At 43.5% G+C, this 22,457-nt stretch overlaps 1 protein-coding gene across 1 annotated transcript in view; it reads right to left on the bottom strand.

Moving 5' to 3' along the window:
• Positions 1-9,357: 9,357 nt before the first annotated feature.
• Positions 9,358-22,457, bottom strand: part of LOC124043813 (myosin light chain kinase, smooth muscle-like) — a gene marked incomplete at its 3' end in the record, with an annotated part of 91,722 nt that continues 78,622 nt past the window's right edge. Inside the window, exons 20-33 of the mRNA XM_046362793.1 lie at positions 21,559-21,606; positions 20,742-20,869; positions 19,484-19,640; positions 17,402-17,707; positions 17,160-17,186; positions 16,880-16,964; positions 16,406-16,609; positions 14,299-14,516; positions 13,911-14,034; positions 12,321-12,473; positions 11,720-11,843; positions 10,389-10,479; positions 9,755-9,883; positions 9,358-9,614 (exon numbers count right to left, since the gene is read on the bottom strand). Coding sequence (XP_046218749.1) covers positions 9,358-9,614; positions 9,755-9,883; positions 10,389-10,479; positions 11,720-11,843; positions 12,321-12,473; positions 13,911-14,034; positions 14,299-14,516; positions 16,406-16,609; positions 16,880-16,964; positions 17,160-17,186; positions 17,402-17,707; positions 19,484-19,640; positions 20,742-20,869; positions 21,559-21,606 — 2,051 coding nt within the window. The remainder of the gene's footprint in view (positions 9,615-9,754; positions 9,884-10,388; positions 10,480-11,719; positions 11,844-12,320; positions 12,474-13,910; positions 14,035-14,298; positions 14,517-16,405; positions 16,610-16,879; positions 16,965-17,159; positions 17,187-17,401; positions 17,708-19,483; positions 19,641-20,741; positions 20,870-21,558; positions 21,607-22,457) is intronic.

Below are 22,457 nucleotides of genomic sequence, written 5' to 3'. Positions count from 1 at the left end.
GCTGGGGGAGGGGGGGGGGCTGGAGGAGTCAGAGACTGTGAACTCTGAAGATGATACTTTTGTTGGGCACTTAGAGAAAGTCTACTATTAGCAGAGAGAGAGAGAGAACCACACTGTATTTACCCCACAATATCAAATCAATCAAGGTGTCATGTTGAAACTTTAAATGCATCTCTCCAGTCAAGAAGTTATAAGTTATGCATTTCATCACATACATACCGTGCCTATTACTTGAACATGATTACTCTGGTAAACTTTATATAAATAAATCAATGTTCTGAAAAGTTTATTTTTTATTTTTTAAAGGCTATTACATTTTGCATGTCCACCCAGTTCTCATCCTCAGAGGAAATGTACACAAGTAAAGTACAAGGGTGTGCTGGTAGCCTCAAGGATGTGAGGTGTTCCTGTCTGAATCCCAGGGCTAACAGGGTTCATCTTACAGGGAAAGTCTGTAGATTTCTTGTACAGGCCTGAGCTGCAGTCTTTGGTTAAAACGTTGAATATATACAGTATTAGTCAAAAGTTTGGACATACCTACTCATTCAAGGGTTTTTCTTTATTTTGACTATTTTCTACAAGGGACTAAACATTGGGATTAATAATAATAATAATATTACGAGTAAAAAACAAAGTAGCAGCTGTAGTCCATGATCAGCTCCTTGGTCTTCTTGACGTTGAGGGAGAGACTGTTGTCTTGGCACAACACTGTCAGGTCCCTGACCTACTCCCTGTAGGCTTGCTCATCGCTGTCTGTGATCAGGTCTACCACCGTTGTGTCGTCAGCAAACTTAATGATGGTGTTGGAGTCGTGCGAGGCCATGCAGTAGTACTTCTGATTGTACTCATGTACAGTATGTTTTTCTTGAATAGTGGAACATTGTTATGGATTGAAGTCAACAATTGTTTATGTAAAGTGAAAGACGTGAAGACATGTGAAGTTAAGAGGTGACCTCAATGTGAGAAAGACAAAGGAGATGCTTGTGGACTACAGGAAAAGGAGGACCGAGCACGCCCCCATTCTCATCGATTGGGCTGTAGTGGAGCAGGTTGAGAGCTTCAAGTTCCTTGGTGTCCACATCACCAACAAACTATCATGGTCCAAACACACCAAGACAGTCATGAAGAGGGCACGACAAAGCCTATTTCCCCTCAGGAGACTGAAAAGATTTGGCATGGGTCCCCAGATCCTCAACAGGTTCTACAGCTACACCATCGAGAGCATCCTGGCTGGCTGCATCACTGCCTGGTATGGCAACTGCTCTGCCTCCGACTGCAAGGCACTACAGAGAGTAATGCGTACGGCCCACTATATCACTGGGGCAAAGCTTCCTGCCATCCAGAACCTCTATACCAGGCGGTGTCAGAGGAAGTCTCTAAAAATGGTCAAAGACTCCAGCCACCCTAGTCATAGACGGTTCTCTCTGCTACCGCACGGCAAGTGGTACCGAAGCGCCAAGTCTCGGTCCAAGAGACTTCTCCTACCGGCTTCTACCCCAAGCCATAAGACTCCTGAACAGCTAATCATTTTTTTTGTGTGCAGTTAATTAGGTAGAAATATTCTCCTGTAGCTAATTGACCTTGGAATCTGAGATTTATTACCATAAATATGATAAAATCATGATTTTCATGATTGTTCGGTGCATGCTTTTATACATATTATATCCCCCCATTCATGGGTGGGTTTAGGCTCCCATCATGTGGTTTAGGCTCCCATCATGTGGTTTAGGCTCCCATCATGTGGTTTAGGCTCCCATCATGTGGTTTAGGCTCCCATCATGTGGTTTAGGCTCCCATCATGTGGTTTAGGCTCCCATCATGTGGTTTAGGCTCCCATCATTTGGATTCTTTTGGAACTGCATGGTCCATGCATCATGACTAACTCACATTAGTTAGCAGTAATGTGACCAACATCAGTCACCATGAGGCTTTTTTTTTATTGCCAATCAAATATTGGACATGGTTTATGAAAACATTGCAACAAAATGATTATTACTTTTCCCAACCATTTTCTTATTGGAAAATGACTTTATAGTTATGCACTTGTAATTTGTATTTGCTAATACAGTAGATACCATGTTTAGCAAATAAACCCATATTCCATGGGTTTACTGACCACAATCCATTGAATTCATATTAAAAAGTGTTGATTATTTGGTGTCTGGAGAGCACAGCGCATTTAAGAAAGCAATGCGATATGTAACAACGCGTTATGTTTCCGCTCAAATGTTCACTGCTAGCGAGCGGGGCGCTTCATTTCAGTCGTGCTGAGCCCCGGATGTTCTGAATGTCTAGTGATGTCCCTGGTCCAGAGTCCATAGCCCGTGATTATTTAGAATTCCTTATTAGCTTTTCTTACACATTTTGGACAACAATACCAAACCAATTATGTAAAGTCAAATGAGTTTGAGGTTTAATGTCTCTTTATGTGTAACAGTGTCTTTGGATGTCATCTGTTCGAAATGAGTTGAAGCTGTGTTTGTGTCTGTGCGAAACAGCTCTGCTGCTCCACAGTGACTCCTTCCCCCCACGCTCCTTTAAATTCCTTCCGCATCATAGATTCCCACTGCATTCATGTTGTACTTCTTATACTTCAATTAAATATGTCTGCCTTGGATTGTTATATGTCTATTGTAGCTTTTAATTGAGTTGTGTTTATGTGAGTATTTGAGAATATGGAAATGTCATTAAAGCAGAAATGTTTTTTTCCTGAACAGATTGGTTTAAATTCATCACCCCTGAAGAGGATACGGACGCGGATGTTGGTGAAGATGTCCTCCTTGTCCCGCCACCGCTCACCTGAGACCAGTGCAGTTCTCATGACGATCAGGCGGTTTAAGAGGGCAGAGTGTATTTACCTGTATAAGAGTGGCCAGGTGACAGAGAGGAGTGGCTATGAGGGCAGAGTGAGTCTGATCACCCAGGAGCTGGAGAGCGGCAACGCGTGTTTGAGGCTGAACGACACCAGGGAGTCAAGGTCATGGATTCTACACTGTACGTCAGTTCATCCGTGGAGAACAGCAGGAGGCGGCAACGGTGGATTTATCAGTCCATGATGGTGCTCTATAACGACACTACGACAGTATACTGTTTATAAACACCTAAACACTATGGCATTCAATAGGATAATATGTCAGATGTTGACTTGAAGGTAATAATGAATACATTTTGTTTTACATGATCATTAGTCTCAACCTGAATAATGGACAATTAGGAACATGGTATTTGGGCGAGTAATGACTTATTTCTCTGTTTTGTTTATTGACATTCACAAGGGTTTTACATAGCCCTGCCTCCTCCCACAATACTGTACAGTATATCTACCATAGTACCCCATCATTTCCCCTGATTCAATTCATGACCAGAAATGGGCCAATAAAAACTTGCTGTTAATTAACCTAATGAAGCTAACCAGATTCCATTGGTGCCCACAGTCCCTACGTGAGAGAGGATTGAGTTATTGGAGTAGCCTGATGCACTGCATCTTGCTCGTCTGGTATTCAAGTAATGTAGTCTACCACACCTCTGGTTTACACCATTAGTTCAGCCTCAAGAGTATTTACTACACGAGACCCAGGGGGTCAAGCTGAAGAGGGAGGAATCAGCTGGTGAGCTTGGTAAGTGTGAGAGTCTGGAGGAGAGAAGATTGCTATATATTATGTTCCCAGAGCCAATCAGTTTGACAGACTAATTCATGAATGATAATCAATAAATCAGTTCATTATTAAACATGATCTGATGTATTGATTGTCATTAACCTGTCAAACGGAATAATATCGATAATGTTCTCTTATTGTTGATTTTATAATGGTTGATAATCTGATGACGGTTGACAGCAGAGGCTGGATGAGAAAAACAAATCCTGTAAGGTTTTTGTATATATTTTTTATTTCAATTTTCACCTTTATTTAACCAGGTTTGCTTTTTGTATTGATGAATGAATAGATGATTGGCAAATCAATCAGAAATCAATAACGCAAAATTGGTAATTAATTCGATATCAAGGTGGAGAACAAAACGAGTAGAGAGAAACATAAAGTTTGGGTCATCGAATGAATATTATTAATAAATCAAATAATCATCCATAATATTGTATTTTCCATAAGTGGAAGAAATGGGAAAACAACTGGAGGAAATAGAGAGGCAACAAGAGGAGATGAGGGGAGACATGGTGTGAATCTAAAAAGGGAGTTAACAGGAGAGTAACAAGCCACTACAAGACAAGGAGAAACAAAATCAGATAACTACTGGACGGGATTGCCAGTAACGAGAGATAGAATGTTGATACATGGCTGAATAGTTCCAACAATTCATACGCCACAGAAGCCATGCATTAACTTAACTGCATTATTGGTTTAGGACTGTGTATTCCTTACGCACACTTTTCCAGTCATGCTGCCCGATGTTTTGTTTTCCTGATTTTGATCTGTGATTTGGACTGACTCACAACACCCCAAACAGTTCTGGGTGTTAAGTGGTTTGTGTTGTGTAACAGTGGGAGAAGGGACCCCACACTCCCACTGAGAAGGAGAAACAGCATGGAGTGGAATCCTCCACTCTGAGTTAAATGTATTTTTTTTATATATATAGGGTTGGAGTTATTAAACAGTGAGTTAATGTTTCTTACTCTGGGTTTTAAAATGTTTTTAAAGTGGTCCAACCTACAGAGAGTGAGTGTGTTGAGCAGTGCTCTGTGTTGGTCTGTGCTGTGTGTTGGTCAGTGCTGTGCTTTTTCCCTAGTTGTAAGTCAGCCTCAAACACACAAATTTTCCTGCATTAAAGTCCCCGGCCATTAGGAGCACCGCCTCTGGGTGAGCATTTTCTTGTTTGGTTATGGCCTTATACAGCTCGTATAAGGCAGTCTTAGTGCCAGCATCAGTTTGTAGTGGTAAATAGACAGCTACGAAAAATATAAATTAAAACTCTTGGTAAATATTGTGGTCTACAGCTTATCATGAGCTACTCTACCTCAGGCGAGCAAAACCTTGAAACTTCCTTAATATTAGATTTCGTGCACCAGCTGTTATTTACAAATAGACACAGACGACCACCCCTGTAGATGCACCAAAAACCCAGCCAGCTGTATGTTATCCATGTCGTCGTTCAGCCACGACTCGGTGAAGCATAAGATAGATTTTTTAGTGTCCCGTTGGTAGCATAGTTTTGGTCGGTGCTCATCCATTTTATTATCCAATGATTGCACATGGGCTAATATGACTGATGGTAGAGCCAGACTACTCACTCGCTGTCAGATCCTTATAAGGCACCCCGACCTACATCCCCAATATTGCCGTCTCTTCTTCATGCGAATGACAGGGATTTGGGCCTTGTCAGGTATCAGAAGTAAATCCTGTGCGTCCGACTCCTTAAAGAAATAAATCTACATCCAGTACAAGGTGAGTAATCGCTGTCCTGATATCCAGAAGCTCTTTTCGATCATAGGAGATGGTGGCAGAAGAATTATGTACAAAAAACACACAATAGCACAATTGATTAGGAGCCTGTAAAACGGCAGCCATCTCCTCCGGCACCATCATCAAGATGAGACAGAATGTTGGACTTGTCTGTGTGCTCTGGGACCCCCGCCTTCCTCCTGGTCAAACAGTACCAGTGGAGCCCCCTAAGGGCTGCTGGAGAGAATGGAGATGTTTGCAGAAGGTTGTTGGGGACACACCCATGCTGACGGCCTGAATGAGCAGAGCACTGAGCAGTTTCTCCAAGTAGGGAGTCAGGACCGGGCCCATGGCACTCAGGTCTCAGAACTGCTGGAGCAGGTAGAGGAGATGGTGGCATAAAACAGAGTGTTTCTACAGCAGTCAGACCTACCAGCAGGCAAAGGCCAAGGTCAGAGAGATAGAGGGAATAAAACAAAAAGAGAGAGAGATGGGTGAGGAAAGAGAGATGACAGAAGCTTGAGAAGGAGCTGCAGAACTATCTGAAGAAAGATGCAGTAGTTCAAGAAGCTCAAGAGAGATATCACGATACTTCATGAAATAATAACTGAATTATAGACAGTTGAAATAAGAAATAACATTTTAAAAAGCTGGGGAGGGACAGTACTGAAGAGATGTACAGCGAAGACTGAGATAGAGGAGAGACAGGCAGGCTATTAAGGAGATAAAAGAGAGGTCAAAGTTGACGCAGGGGGAAGCCTGATGAAGATGGTCCTGACTGATTTACAGAGAGACAATATCAAAGACTAAAGATGCAGAGGGAGTTCAGTAGACAGATGGAGAATGATAAGAGGGATGAAGGATGGAGTGACAAACAGAACTTGAAAGAGCTCAGTGAAGCTCACTCAGGGTTAGAGGAGACTGGTTGGTGTGAGGAAGAGGTCAGATGGCACTGATAGGAGTGTTGGGCTGGGTGAGGAGAAACTTCTCCACAATCTGATGTGATTCACCATCTCAGTCCATGTGTAGAACCAGATCAGATCTACTGTCCACTGGTGCATGTTATGCTGACCGTGGGGAAAGAATGACCGTGGGGTCTGAATAAATGTCTGGTCCTATCCACTGTGTCTAGAGAAGGAAGGGGGGAAGGTTCTGGAAAGATTTTTGATGAGACGGAATTCCAAAGCAATGTACATTAGTGACCTTGCACTGGAATGGACTTTTAGAATGAGAGAACCACATTGTATTCACCCCACACAATTTATATTTCTTGTATCAATCAAAGTGCACGGTATGTCTCATATTTAACCTTTAATTATAAAACGGTAAATTTGGATCTTGTATGCCGATTGATTGATTGCCGTTAGTTATTCACGATAATCCACAGGTAATGCCTATTAACAGTTAAATGTTATTTGTCAATGCACATCCACTGTCCCAGAGCCCAGCCAGGAAATTCATAAACTTGATCTCCTCTGGGAAAAAAGCATCTAGCGACCACAACGGAAATAAGTCTGACATCATTGTGCAATCCAGTCCCGTAAAAAAAAAAAAAAAGATATGTATTTTTATTTTAATGAATCAATCAATCCATTATTTCCCCAAGTTTCTAACACCATAGGAACCTCATCCCAATCACAATACAACCAGCATAATTTTGTGATAAACATTTATTTAGTAACTGTGAGTAACTACACTTGTAGTGTTCACATTACATGTAATCTGCAATTGGTCAAAATGATACATTTATAAAAAATTTAGAAATATAAATCTACATACATCTAATACAAAACAAATGTAGATGTGATAATTCACCGGTCTGTTTAGTATTGCAAATTTGTAATATCGTGGACACGTGCTTGCAAGGAAGATCTCTAAACTGATGCTCAAATACGATAACATGACTCTGTGCTTAAATAAAAAATACAATTTAAAAAACATTCTTAAAAAGAGCCCAGGGTAAATTGCAAATAATGCTGATAACACCAGTCACTTTGGGCTTGTTTGGTTGAGGAAGAAAAAAATGTAGATAACTTGAAGGAAATCAAATACCTTTAAATAAACGGATAAAGCACAAACAGCTGGAATGTGGATAATGTCAAAGGTAATGTTTTAAATATTAACATCTGAAATATAATAACTGAAAAGTAAGTAGAAAAGAAAGTGCACAAACAGAGCAAAAAGGTCATCAAGCCCATTTTCAAGCCCATTTCTGAGTGTGTCGGAGAAGGAGTGTCTTAGCAACGCAGCTTTTAGGGTCGTTCCACGAAATGAGTGCCTTTCGCATCCCTTTGATATTTAAAGTAGAAATTGTACACAAATACTGCATTTTAAAAGCCTGTCATGTTAAAACGAAGTGCCCTTTAAAATAGACCACCTGGAAAATGAAGTAAATCTGATCCGTAGCCCTTTAGCCTCGCAGCGCTCTGTGGGTAATTGACTTGACAGCCTTTCCGAACTTGAGCACCTCGCCCGACAAAAAGTTGTCCCCATCCCTCCCGCTAAGCGGGCAACCGCCTTGACGTCATACAAGCCACGAGGCCAAATGTGCAGTTCACGTTTCCATATCATAAAACTCATGTCCAGTGTCAACGTTTATGATCACTATGTTTGACGTACAGCTACAAGACGCCATGGAGTCACACCCTTGGTTGTTCTGAGCAGAATGAGCCCGTTTGTTTATTGTGAGAAGCTCGCCGTGGCGCACACGCCTGAAGGCACTCGTGACTCCTTTCAATGCTCACCAAAATGAGGATCGGCTTCCCCGAATTGCATTGTGAAAGCTTAACCCTGTAATATCGTATGTTATAACTTAAGCTAGTCGTGTTGGATGCAGGGTTGTGTTCCAAACAAACCAACTACAAGTATGTTTGCTCCAGTTCCTCAAAGGAACAGCTAGAAGATCTAAAAAGAAAACAGCAACCCCAAGACTCTGTCATAAAAGTGCATTACAATTTCTTAGGAACAGTGCACACTTTGGAGAGGTGTGTGTGTGGCCACTTGAAGACACCAGTTAGTCCTCTCACTGCAAACCCTTTGTCATTCCGATGTCTTGCGTTGAGCCTACCCCACATTTGCCAGGGATATTCTTATCATGTTACTGAATGTAGCCATAGTATTTTCAGATTTCGTTATCAACAAATGTGACAAAAAAAATTATAATGTTTTAAATGCAAATAAAAGCAACAGTATAATCATTGGATTCAATCTTGTGTCAGATGAACTGTTGAGTCATCTTTGGCCTACTAATTTCGACATCATCTCAAAACTGTTCCCTTTCAAATCGCTAACATGGTCATGCATATGCTTTTCATACTTCTTCTGTAAGACACATTTCAACTCAGCCCCATCCATATAGGCCAGTGTAAAGGGCTAAAATATGAATGAAAAGACTTGAATAAAGTGACAAAATCATTCGGCATTTTGTCCCTCTGTGCATCCTATTCCTTATCAAATATGGTTTTCAAAAGGAACATTGAACATCTAATAGTCAAATCACAGTGTAAAAGCAGGTGAGCTGGTTCTACTCTTCCAGGACATTTCCTGGTGTTTCGTGGTGGAAAACTGAGGAGGGTCAAAGAATAACACACCGACCTTGTTACCCATAGATAGAGGGGCTAGAAACGTTTTAACGAGAAAAACATTGGATTTGAAACTTGATTTCCATCGCCCCTTCCTGTTGCACACAACGTGCTTCCATTCCCCGTGAACAAGGAAATAAGCTACACTACTCAAAAAGCACCTAATTGGTGGAACGACCCATTGAAGAGATTAAAGGCTAAAACACAGGGGATATCATCTGTTAGTCTTGTACCGGTCGTGCTGTTCATTCCTCCTCCTCCTCCTCCTCCTCCTCCTCCTCCTCCTCCTCCTCCTCCTCCTCCTCCTCCTCCTCCTCCTCCTCCTCCTCCTCCTCCTCCTCCTCCTCCTCCTCCTCCTCCTCCTCCTCCTCCTCCTCCTCCTCCTCCTCCTCCTCCTCCTCCTCCTCCTCCTCCTCCTCCTCCTCCTCCTCCTCCATCACCTCCACCAGGAGTTCGGCTGTGCACGTGGCCTCGCCCAGGCTGTTGACAGCCTTGACGGTGTATTTGGCATCGTCGTCACCGTTCACTTCCGAGATCACCAGGCTGCAGTTGCCCTCCTCGTCGTAATCAATCTGGAAGTGGCGGGTCTCCTTGATTGGCTGTTCGTCTTTGTACCACACCACCTCTGGATCAGGGTAGCCTGGGAAAACACAAACAATCTTTATACTGGATATGTCTCTCAAATGGCACCTCCTATTCCCTGGCCTGTAGGGGCCCACGTCCGTACATGTCAATTAGGAGATTGTGATGCATGTAAATGAGGAGGTTGTGAGACATTACCCTCGATCTTGCAGTCAAATCTGGCTGCGCTCCCCTCCACCACCTCCACATCCTTGATGACTGAGCTGAAGGTGGGCTTGACCTGGGTTTTCTCCTCATACTCTAGGCATTCAAGGAACTGGTTGTCCTCTATGAAACATGGGACAATGGTGGGTGGGAACAAAATTACACATAGATTTTACCTCAAGTTGAACTTAAAGTGGCACCATGCAAAAATCGCTCCGCCATTTCCTGGTTGCTAAAACTCTAGTAGTTCACCTAATTTCAGTTTACATGACAAAATAAGCTAGTATAGTGTAGAGAATCATTGTACCATCTAAACCGCTGTGAAATATATTTTCCCATAACCAAAAATATGGTGTACAAAACCGAAAGTAAAAAGACGCAAAAACAAAACTTAAGAGAAAGCATAGAACTAGCACACATAGAACAGATCTACCGCTTCTTAGACTTGCATTCAAGTAGAATGATAGAAATGTGTAGTTATTGATCTATGTGAATTTGGTCAGGTTGCAAAAAGTTACATATAGCCACTTTAACCACTTAACCAAAAACTGCTCTGAGTTTGCTCGGGGGGGACATCAGAAAGGTTTGGAACATTCAGAAGGAGGTACAAAAAAAGAAGCCGTGCCACCTTCAGTAGGGGAGCCTTTCTTGGCACTGACGCCCGCCAACATCGCCATTGATGACAGCCTTCCGATGGCCCGCACTGCATGTCCGGTTTTCTGCCGTGAAATCAATGATACACTCGTTACATTCTGTCGCAGTACAAACAGTCCTTGGCATAGGAATAGACATCATCACGAAATGTTACGAGGACGCTTCTGGATTAATGGTTGTAACAATAAGAAATGACCTGCTAGTTGGCCATGAAGTACAGAGTAGGGCTGTGTCCTATAGGCAGGTTATTAAGGAGAGAGGCCAGAGTTGACGCAGAGGGAAGCCTGATGAAGATAATCCTGACTGATTTACAGAGAGACAATATCAAAGACTAAAGATGCAGAGGGAGTTCAGCCGACAGATGGAGAATGATAAGAGGGATGAAAGATGGAGAGACAAACAGAACTTGAAAGTGTTGGAGGAGAGACTGGTGTGAGAAGGAAGAGGTCAGAGGGCACTGACAGGAGTGTTGGGCTGGGTCAGGAGAAACTCGTTAAGTTGGCTTCTCCACAATCTGATGTGATTCACCATCTCAGTCCATGTGTAGAACCAGATCAGATCTACTGTCCACTGGGGTATGTCATGCTGACCGTGGGGAAAACAGGTCTGAATAAATGTCCCAAATGGCACCCTATTCCATTTATAGTGCACTACTTTTGACCAGAGCTATATATGGCATTGGCTGCCATTTGGAACGCAATCTATGATCTTAACATGTTGCTTCTATAAACAAAGCATGGTGGATAACTTGATCCCTGAGATTGTTGCCTTCAGACTTCGTACATTTGAATCAAAAACACAGGTCAAACAGACATCTCTCCACTTTCACCGTCTCTACTGTTTTGTGTTCTAGTTTTCCGAAGTAATGCTCACAGTTTGTACTTTTCAACCTCATGAACTACTAATGGACCTCCATGGTGACCGTTTCACACAATGAGAGGTTTGCTCGTGGGCGAGCACTCAAAGAAGGAGTTTAACTGCAGGGACTTGGAAGCTCAGGGTACGCTAACAGACAAGTGATATTCACAGCGCCTCTTACAGTGGAACTTTAGCCAAAGTCATAGTGCACTGTGTCTAGCACATTCTCTCAATCTCAAACCTGTTTGGGTGGATTAATACGTTACGACACCGCTCCAACAGTGCTCGTCTCGTGGTTAAGACGGATGGCCAAATATGTCCATCTGTAACCGGAGACATGGTCTGCATCCCCAAATGTCACCCTATTCTATAGTGCACTACTTTTGACCGAGGCTCATAGGGTGCCATTTGGGACACAGACCACGATCTGGTTCTGCTGTTACCTACCTGCCATTTCCTTCTCAAGATGTACTTCTTCATCCTCTCCTTGGACAGCTTCTTGGCCTCCATTTTGCCAGTGTCTTGTTTTAGCCATGGGTGCTCATAGCACTGATCGCATGTCAGCCTAGCCCTACGATCACAGAGACACATGCACATTGAGAGGCGCAAAGACTTTAGTCACACTATTACAAAACATCAGACAGAGATTTGGACCGAGATCTGGGGTTACGTCCCAAATGGCATCGTATTCCATACATAGTGCACTGCTTTTGACCAGAGCCCAAGTCAAAAGTTGTGCACTACTTGGGGAATAGGGTGCCATTTGGGATGTATTCAGAGTCAAAAGCAACCGTTGGCAAAAGGAGACTAAATAACATATATATGACACCTAAACAATCTAAACAGAGACATCTGGCAGGCTGATCAAAGCCATCTTACACTCAAATCATGTCAAAACTGAGGCTTTGGCCCAAATGCCACCCTATTCCGTACACTACTTGATGATAAAGTATGGTAAAGTAGTGCACTATGTAGGGAATACTGTGCCATTTGGGACACACAGGGCTCTTTAATCAAGCCGTGTTTCAGAGCGCCTCATGTTGCTTACTTCATGTCTTTCTTCAGCAAGTTGGTAATGAAGTCCTTGGCGTGGTCTGAGATCTCATCGAAGGCGTCGTCTTCAAAGTCCCAAGTGGCCGAGGTCACATTGGAAAGGGTCTCGTTGTCGTTATCCCCCATGAATGGGGACAGGCCACTCACCCTGAGGAATGGAGAGAGAGGGGGAGGTTGGAGAGAGGTGGAGCGAGAGAGAGAAGTATAAATGAACGCTTGACCTACAAAAGGGCTACCAAAAACCACTTCTGCTCTGCATGGAAAATGTGCCACACCCTGCCGGGCCCCTAAACAGCGCTCACTGGTGAGACTTGGTAAGTGTTCATCACTTTCAACGAAGCCAGTCTTATTGGGCACACCCAGATGTTTTCCGTGCTAGACATAGGTCTTATATTGGTACACCACAAAAGCTTTTTATCCACCATGTACACTTTGAGTCAGGACTCTAACAGGATGGATGAAACCTAGCGTGCGTCCCAAATGGCACCCTACGGGCACCTTATTCCCTTAAGGCTTTGGTCAAGAGTAGTGCCCTACATAGGGAATAGGCAGCTGTTTGGGATGCACAACTGAAATCTCTGAGGCAATAGAGATCAGACAGCCTTACTTCTAACACTGCTATGTAAGCAGTGTGTAATAAATCTTTGTGGACCGAGGAGACCTCACAGAGGTTTGGGGCACTGGAGAGTATTGCTCTGCTCTGTCTCTATATCCATTTACAGGCATAGAGGTTGGAGAGGCCCATACACTGCCTGCCTGCAGAAAGTAACTGTTGCTGTGAGCATGGAAGCCCAGAGAAATCCAATAAGGCAGCTTTGAGATTAGGGACACTGTAGCAAATATACATTATTTGAATAGTGCCTTATAGATTATCTACATATGCTCAAATGATCAACAAACTATACTAATGCAACAGCTTGCTATGTTACAGTTAGGGTTAGGTTAAAGGTTAACATTAGGTTAGGATAAGGTTTAGAGTTAACGGTAGATTAGGATAAGGGTTAGGGTTAACGCTAGGTTAGGATAAGGGTTCGTTTTAGGGTTAACATTAGGTTAGGTTAAGGGTTAGGTTTAGGGTTAACATTAGGTTAGGATAAGGGTTAGGTTTAGGGTTAACGCTAGGTTAGGATAAGGGTTAGGTTTAGGGTTAACGTTAGGTTAGGATAAGGGTTAGGTTTAGGGTTAACGTTAGGTTAGGATAAGGGTTAGGTTTAGGGTTAACATTAGGTTAGGATAAGGGTTAGGTTTAGGGTTAACGTTAGGTTAGGATAAGGGTTAGGTTTAGGGTTAACGCTAGGTTAGGATAAGGGTTAGGTTTAGGGTTAACGTTAGGTTAGGATAAGGGTTAGGTTAGGTTTTAGGGTTAACGTTAGGTTAGGATAAGGGTTAGGTTTAGGGTTAACGTTAGGTTAGGATAAGGGTTAGGATTAGCGGATAGTTTGTATAAATGTTGTTGACAGTTGAACATTTACAGACCATCCATTTGGGATTATCCAAATAAAGTGTTAACATAGAAGTTTACTCATTACAAGTAAGAATGGTTACAAGTGGTTATAAGGGTCATTATAACTGGTTTGACACTCACAGGATGTAGCAGATGACCCCTATACTCCACATGTCTGTTGGGTAACTGATTGCTTCATAGTTGATCACTTCAGGGGCCACAAACTCAGGGGTTCCAAACAGAACTTTCAATGTTCCAGAGCTTTCTAGGAGCACACAGGGGAAGACGGTTTCAAAAATGAAAAAGGTGTTCATTTAGCATTCATTAGAATAGAAAGTTAATGAAAAGAGAGATGTCGCTATGATTCTGAATTGGGATGCAAAATTCCAGTAACAGATTCCTGGAATCAGCAGGATATCCAGGAATCCTCCCACCAAGGATTTCTGGGAAACATCGGAATTTGGGGAAAGTTACCGGAATTCCGCAACCATATTTCTGAAAATGCCCTGTGCACACGAGGCCTGGTTACCTAGTCTGCGAGCGAGGCCGAAGTCAATGAGTTTGATGGTGTTCCCGGTCTTGTTGACACACATGATATTCTCAGGCTTGAGGTCCAGATGGACGATGCCCTGCTTGTGGATGTAGTGAACCCCGTCCACAATCTGCAGCATGTACTTAATGACCTCCCTTTCTGTCAGCTCAAAGTCTTCATCGATGATACGCTCAAACAGCTCCCCACCAGAGATCCTGCAGAGAGCGAGAGAGAGAGGGAGAGAATGATGGTTGAGATCCTGCAAAACACATTACAGCCAAATATGGAAATCCTTCACCGGATATGAAATACTTGTCATTTTAGAGTATCTCGAATATCTTTTTCTAGCTTTGACAGCTTACAAGACATATCATCTAAAATGAGTACTAAGGACAATTGCAGTTGTAAATGAGAGTCAAGTGAGTCCAGTGGTCTTGTGTCAGTGTACCACTTGATAATGCTATAAAAAAACAGAGGGGAAATGGTTCAGTCTAATGTGTTTACATCTCAAATACTTGGCAAGTGAACTTTTTCCAAGCATCACCACATAAAAAAAGCCTAAGTGTCTGTCTGGTCAAAATGAATCATTAGCCACGAATAATGGAGATGTTTAAATGCAAATCAATTTCCTTTGACATTCTCCAAAATAAACGTTATCATATCAATTTTCATACTCAGATACACTACATCAGAAGTATGTGGACACCCCTCCAAACTAGTGGATTTAGCTATTTCAGCCACACTCGTTGCTGATAGGTGTATAAAATCGAGCACACAGCCATGCAATCTCCATAGACAAACATTGGCAGTAGAATGTCCTTACTGAAGAGCTCAGTGGGATGTCACCTTTCCAACAAGTCAGTTTTATCAAATTTCTACCCTGCTGGAGCTACCCTGGTACTGTAAGTGTAAGTGCTGTTATTGTGAAGTGGAAACGTCTAGGAGCAACAATGGCTCAACGAAGTGGTAGGCCACACAAGCTCAGAGAACGGGACCGCCGAGTGCTGAAGCACGTAGCCCGTATAAATTGGCGTGGCTAAATGGAAGCAAGTCCCCAGAGCAATGTTCCAACATCTAGAAGAAAAGCCTTCCCAGAAAAGTGGAGGCTGTTATAGCAGTAAAAGGGGTAACAACTCCATAATAATGCCCATGATGTTGGAATGAGACGCCCGACAAGCAGGTGTCCACATACTTATGGCCATGTAGTGTAATTTGTTACACACAAGTGCCAAGTGAAAATCCTCAAGATCAAAACTGCAAATGGACCTGTATTCATTCCAGTTGTATGCCTACTAAATAACCCTCTGTTTACATTTCTAGTAAACTATATAGGAACGTGAAGCGAGTCACCAAAAGCAGTCACAAACTTTTACAGATGCACAATCGAGAGCATCCTGTCGGGCTGTATCACCGCCTGGTACGGTAACTGCCCTGCCCACAACCGCAAGGCTCTCCAGAGGGTAGTGAGGTCTGCACAACGCATCACCGGGGGCAAACTACCTGCCCTCCAGGACACCTACACCACCCAATGTCACAGGAAGGCCATAAAGATCATCAAGGACAACAACTACCCGAGCCACTGCCTGTTCACCCCGCTATCATCCAGAAGGCGAGGTCAGTACAGGTGCATCAAAGCAGGGACCGAGAGACTGAAAAACAGCTTCTATCTCAAGGCCATCAGACTGTTAAACAGCCACCACTAACATTGAGTGGCTGCTGCCAACATACGGACTCAACTCCAGGCACTTTAATGATGTAATAAATGTTTCACTAGCCACTTTAAACAATGCCACTTAATATAATGTTTACATACCCTGCATTACTCATCTCATATGTATATACTGTACTCGATACCATCTACTGCATCTTGACTATGCCGTTCTGTACCACCACTCATTCATATATCTTTATGTACATATTTTTCATCCATTTACACTTGTGTGTGTATAAGGTAGCTGGTGTGAAATTGTTAGGTTAGATTACTCGTTGGTTAACTCGCATTAACATCTGCTAACCATGTGTATGTGACAATAACATTTGATATAGGGAATAGGGTAACCGAAATGAATAAACTTTTTGTAACACATGGGTCACTTATACTCACATTTCCAAAACCATGACGATGTCGGACTTGCCTTCGAAGGCATCAATGCACTGGACAAGTTTGGGGTGATGGAGGGAGTTCATTATTGCAATCTCTTGTCTCACATGATCTTTCTCTTTTGCAGAGTAGGCCTTGATGAACTTTCCAGCCCAGTGCTTTTTTGTTCCCTTCTCCAAAAGTTTGAACACCTGTCCGAATTTCCCCCTAAAGCACAGAAAAGGAAAAGGATCATTTTCTGGGAGTCTGATACAGACGATATCATGGATGCGAGAGGCGTGCACAGTAGGCCTGCTGCACATGTAGATACACGTGTCAATGTGGACCAATGCTTTGCTGACCAACATGTTGTCCACATCCCAAATGACACCCTATAATAGTGCCCGAATTTTGACCAGAGACCTATAGGCCCAGTGTACTATATAGGGAATATGGTGCCTTTTGGGACATTGTAGTTGTTGATAGAAGGGTACTCACGTTCCGAGCCTCTCTTCCACATCATACAGATCCTTTACTTTCACATCTGTTCTAACGATCACATCTCTGTAGTCTGGCTCTTTCTCTGAACATAGGAGCATGACACTTATGAGTCATTATGGATGTTTATAGTCACTGTCATAGCACATTATAAAGGGCATTATAAGGCATTAGAAAGGACATCATAAAACATTTTACGTATCATAGAAGATGTTACCAAAATCATTTTTGAAAGGAATCAGTTACTTAAACATGGAATATTGGATTGGATTAAACATACCTTCATCATCCTCAACCTCCTCCTTTTCTGTTAGAATAAATTATCAGATAGTTTGTTAGTGATTAGTATGACTCAATCATTATTATTATGAATTCATCATCATTAATACAAATCTATGTCTGACAATGAAAATGGCTTGTTAGTTATCAATGAGGTTGATTATAAAGTGTTACCACTGAGTGGGATTATAAAGTATTACCAATGAGTGTCAGTACACCATAGACCCACTAGGGGGAGCTCACCCTCAACATCCTCCTCTAACATTGTGACAGCCTCAGACTCGGCACTGGGCTCCCCGATGCCATAGATATTGACTGCCCGCACCCTGAACTTGTACTGGCGCTGACCCAGCAGGTTCTGGACATTATAGGAGGTGCTGTTGCAGGAGACGAGGTTCTTCCACTCCTTGTCCACCGAGTTCCATATCTCTAGGTTGTAGGACTGGACGGCACTGCCCCCGTCGTAGGTGGGGCCGTACCATGACAGTGTGAGTGTGGAGCGGCGGATGTCTGAGGCGGCTGGAACTCGTGCAGGGGGATCAGGTTTGTCTGGAACACAGAGAGGTCACACAGTAGATCAACGCACCAAATGGCGAACATGCTCAGACACAATACTAGACCTTTCAACAATCCACACAAAACCATGTTCACATTGTGGTGATACCTGTTCCAGGCTGAGTCCCAAACTGCACCCTGTTCCCCATATAGTGCACTAACTTTTGACCCTTTGGGTCCTGGTCAAAAGTAGCGCACTATATAGGGAATAGGGCGCCATTTGGGACATGCGCCTATAGTTTGATGCCATTGAAAAGGCGTGATGAGTCACTCGATTTGTGAACATAGGTCTCCCAGTCCTTCCATTCACCAACATCAGTAATGACCGTGCACACAAGAGCACAGCTGTGTTGGGAATGAAGCAGCTTCCTGTCTGGCAAAAGTGGCTACCTTTTGAACCAACTCCATTCGTCAACAGCAAGCAGGCACAGTACGGGGAAACTGTTCGTGAGCGCAGATGAAAAGTGGGAGCCGTGACAGGGGGACTCCACATGGAGTCTGGATCCGTTTTACTGTACTGCTGGTGTCAGACGACATGCCCCAGACTGTCTGCTAGGTACAGCACACTTATCCCCCCTGGTTTGTTTAGAGGGATGCCATGTTACCCGAGCTGTTAAAAGAATACCCCCACTTAAATCCCCAGTGGTCCCTTGTAAAATACCAAACAAAACCGCCCCCAAAAGAGCACAGCGTGACATCAACAGCTCTGCCATGCGGGATGATTCAATGTCACTGCAAAAAAACAAAACAAAAAAGGGGCCACACATTACATGAAACAATTCAAAACTAAACCTCTATACTCCATACATAGAGTCCAAGAACCATAAACCTAAACGCGAGGATCATATACATTAACAAGCGTCTAAGTAGTTAGGCTATTTTTTTTATCAGCGTCTAACAAGCGCTTCGTGCCTCTTCGTATGCTATTAACAGCTCCCCGGGCACATAAGCGGTGGCGTTTATATGGAGCACCTCTAGAAGTCCTCTTTCCCTGGCTGTGGCGTATTCCCGGAGTAGGACTGGATACACTCCACTATGGACAGCAGTGGCAAAGGGCCTCACATTGAAGCAACAGCTGGAGAGAAAGCACAGCCTTAAAAGGCCACTGGAGATCCCTGCAACGGCCTGTTAGTTTTAGGATACAGAGAGTTGGAGCTGGCCCGGGCCTGCATACCTTCCCTTCCCCAACAACATTCCCCAAAGCTACAGGACCGCTATTCTTTTTTAAACATTTTTTAACGAGAGACAATACAATGATCGGTATCAGTAGGAGCAGTGGTTTTAAAATAGTGGATTAATACCATATATCGCTCACTTGAAAAAGGGAAAGACTTCCGCCACTCGTAATCACCTCCTGAAACTCATTCAACGGAGGCAAAAAACGGCGTCGCTGCCCGATTTGTGTCAAATGGAACGTACCCACAATGGGGAGGTTGAGAGCTGCCTGATGTGTGTCAAATGGAACGTACCCACAATGGTGAGGTTGAGAGCTGCCCGATGTGTGTCAAATGGAACGTACCCACAATGGGGAGGTTGAGAGCTTGCCTGATGTGTGTCAAATGGAACGTACCCACAATGGGGAGGTTGAGAGCTGCCTGATGTGTGTCAAATGGAACGTACCCACAATGGTGAGGTTGAGAGCTGCCTGATGTGTGTCAAATGGAACGTACCCACAATGGGGAGGTTGAGAGCTGCCTGATGTGTGTCAAATAGAACGTACCCACAATGGGGAGGTTGAGAGCTGCCTGATGTGTGTCAAATGGAACGTACCCACAATGGTGAGGTTGAGAGCTGCCTGTCTCAAGCCGTAGCTGTTTCGCAGTTCGAGGGTGTAGCAGCCACAGTGGTCCTGCTGGCTGTCTGCGATGGTCAGTTTACTGGTGACCTCAGTGGTTTCAATGGTTAAATCACCTTTGACCTCTTGAATCTGCAAACAAGACAAAAGGCAGTGGTTTCACAGAGGCGACATGTGTTCGTTGAAACCGTGTTCAAGGCTACAATGATGAGAGCTACAGCCTTGAATTGGTATAATGTAATTAGATCTGATATATTTGATGGAGATGGTGGAGATAGGAGGCATAGTATTAGAGTCAGTGGGGTCCAGGATTATTGACACCCTCGATAAAGATGAGCAGAAATGACTATGAAATAAATCATTCAAATACTGAGCTATATTCTATTCAAGAAAGAAGGGGAAATGATATTATTTTATACCTATACAGTTGCTCAGAGAACGAGATTTTGTTTCGCAAGTAATACTTGTTTTTCTCTCCAAAAAGGTAGAGGTCAAAACCTTACAATACCTCCTCACCTTGCGAGGGTAACGGCACAGAGCCATTTACTAAAAAGGTTTTAGGAGTTAGTAAACACATTGGGACAGATCTTAGACCATTCCTCTAGACAGAATCCTTCCAGATCCTTGAGATCCTTTGTCTGCTCTTATGGACTGACATCTTCAATTCAAACCACAGGTTTTCAAAGTCCGGAGACTGAGATGGCCACCACAAAATGTTGATTTTCTGGCCAATTAACCATTTCTTTGTGGATTTTGATGTATGCTTGTTTTTTTTTTTTGCCTTACTGTAATATCCACTTGCAGCCACGTTTCAGCTTCCTGACAGAGGCAACCAGGCTTTTGGCTAAAATGTCCCTGGTACTTGATAGCTCATGATGCCATTGACCTTAACAAGGGCCTCAGGATCACTGGGAGCAAAATAGCCCCATAACATCAAAGATCCATCACAGTAGGTATGGGGTTATTTTCTGCTTACACATTCTCATTTCGACACCAGTCATTTTTGCTCATCTTTATTTGACCTTTATTTAACTAGGCATGTCAGTTAAGAACAAATGCCTAGGAACAGTGGATTAACTGCCTGTTCAGGGGCAGAACGACAGATTTGCACCTTGTCAGCTGGGGGATATGAACTTGCAAGCTTTCGGTTACTCGTACAACTCTCTAACCACTAGGCTACCCTGCCGCCCCTTTATCAATGTTGTCAATTATTTTGTAAAGACTGGTCCTTACTGGTTTGCGGAACTTGAGCCAGGTGCAGTTGACTGGTGGAGCTCCTCCAAACTTACAGAGAATTTCCACCTTCTCCCCTGCCAGAATCTTCATGTCGTCTGGGAACTGGACAATCTGAGGGGGCATAGCTGGACAACACACACACACACACACACACAAATCAACAGTCACTTCGGCCAGGAACATCTCTATCATCAGATCAAACCTCTAGGTTTGGGCAGGGTTGTGACTTTCCGCCCTTGGCCCACGCCATTCCATTGCTAACGCCTTAATGCTCCCCGGCAGCGAACAAAGCACAACTGGAACAGCTGCTCAGATTAGGTGACTTGCTCCCCTGGCTCTCGTTATTAGAATGCAGGTTGATTTACACTACAGCATGGTGAGGGGGGGGGGTCTCCGATTGCCATTACAGGCACCCCCAGACCTCTGCCAGAGCAGGGAGCAGTACTCTCAGTCTTAGTTAGAGCAGCAAGGTATGGCCTGTGTTTGACACACGAGCCAGGCCCTCTAGGCTATCCCACTGCATGTATCACTGTTGTTGGCCGAGAGAGCTAGAGTACATAGAGTCTGGGGAATCATCTATACCGCTTGTTGACATTTTGGTTGTGGGCTCTTCAATAGCCCAGAGAGAGTTAGTACTGTGCTCTATTGATCAAGCGACTCCCGAGTAGGAGTGACGATAGAGGATCAGTTAAGAATTTCCGATCCCAGTGAATAACATGGACATGGACAGGGGGGGGTGCTGATCCTGGACCAGCACTCATACTCTGATACACCCCTAAGTGACATGTTTGCATGGCAGAGGAGTCTTTCTTACCCTGTTTGGGAGGCATCTTTGTATTCGGTTTCTTTATCCTCGCCTCACCTGGAAAAGAGAAGATCGATGATTGCAATTAGGAAGGCAGTTGTGTCAATGCATTTGATAAATGGAACAAATGAGAAGATTTGGTACAAATGGAATCCCACGTGTGACTCTTCATGTGTGAAATTGACACGATAAAAACAGGGATCTGAAACCAGACGGAATCTAAAATGTAGTGAGTGTGTCGGATTCACATAAATTAACGGCCACTGCACTTAATTATTCCATCATTGTGAGCTACCGCAGCAAGCATTAGAAAGAGCATAGACGTTCTTTTTCCTAACATATTTCTCAAATTGCGCCTGCAGCGATTTCTCTGGATCCCCGTTAAGAGCTGTTACTTTTGACAGTCAGACTGATTCGATCAAAGCAGAGGTGAAGATTTGTACAGATCATTTGACACAAGCTGGAAACAGTCCAGCGTGTGAACAAGCCTCTGGCCCAGCACATACTGTGGGACATATACCACATACTGTGGGACATATACCACATACTGTGGGACATATACCACATACTGTGGGACATATACCACATACTGTGGGACATATACCACATACTGTGGGACATATACCACATACTGTGGGACATATACCACATACTGTGGGACATATACCACATACTGTGGGACATATACCACATACTGTGGGACATATACCACATACTGTGGGACATATACCACATACTGTGGGACATATACCACATACTGTGGGACATATACCACATACTGTGGGACATATACCACATACTGTGGGACATATACCACATACTGTGGGACATATACCACATACTGTGGGAAATATACCACATTCTGTGGGAAATATACCACATTCGTAGATTTAGAATAATTTTTTAAC

The sequence above is a fragment of the Oncorhynchus gorbuscha genome, linkage group LG09, assembly GCF_021184085.1.
Source record: "Oncorhynchus gorbuscha isolate QuinsamMale2020 ecotype Even-year linkage group LG09, OgorEven_v1.0, whole genome shotgun sequence".
NCBI classification, from domain to species: domain Eukaryota; kingdom Metazoa; phylum Chordata; class Actinopteri; order Salmoniformes; family Salmonidae; genus Oncorhynchus; species Oncorhynchus gorbuscha.
This window is presented reverse-complemented; position numbering and strand designations above follow the sequence as displayed.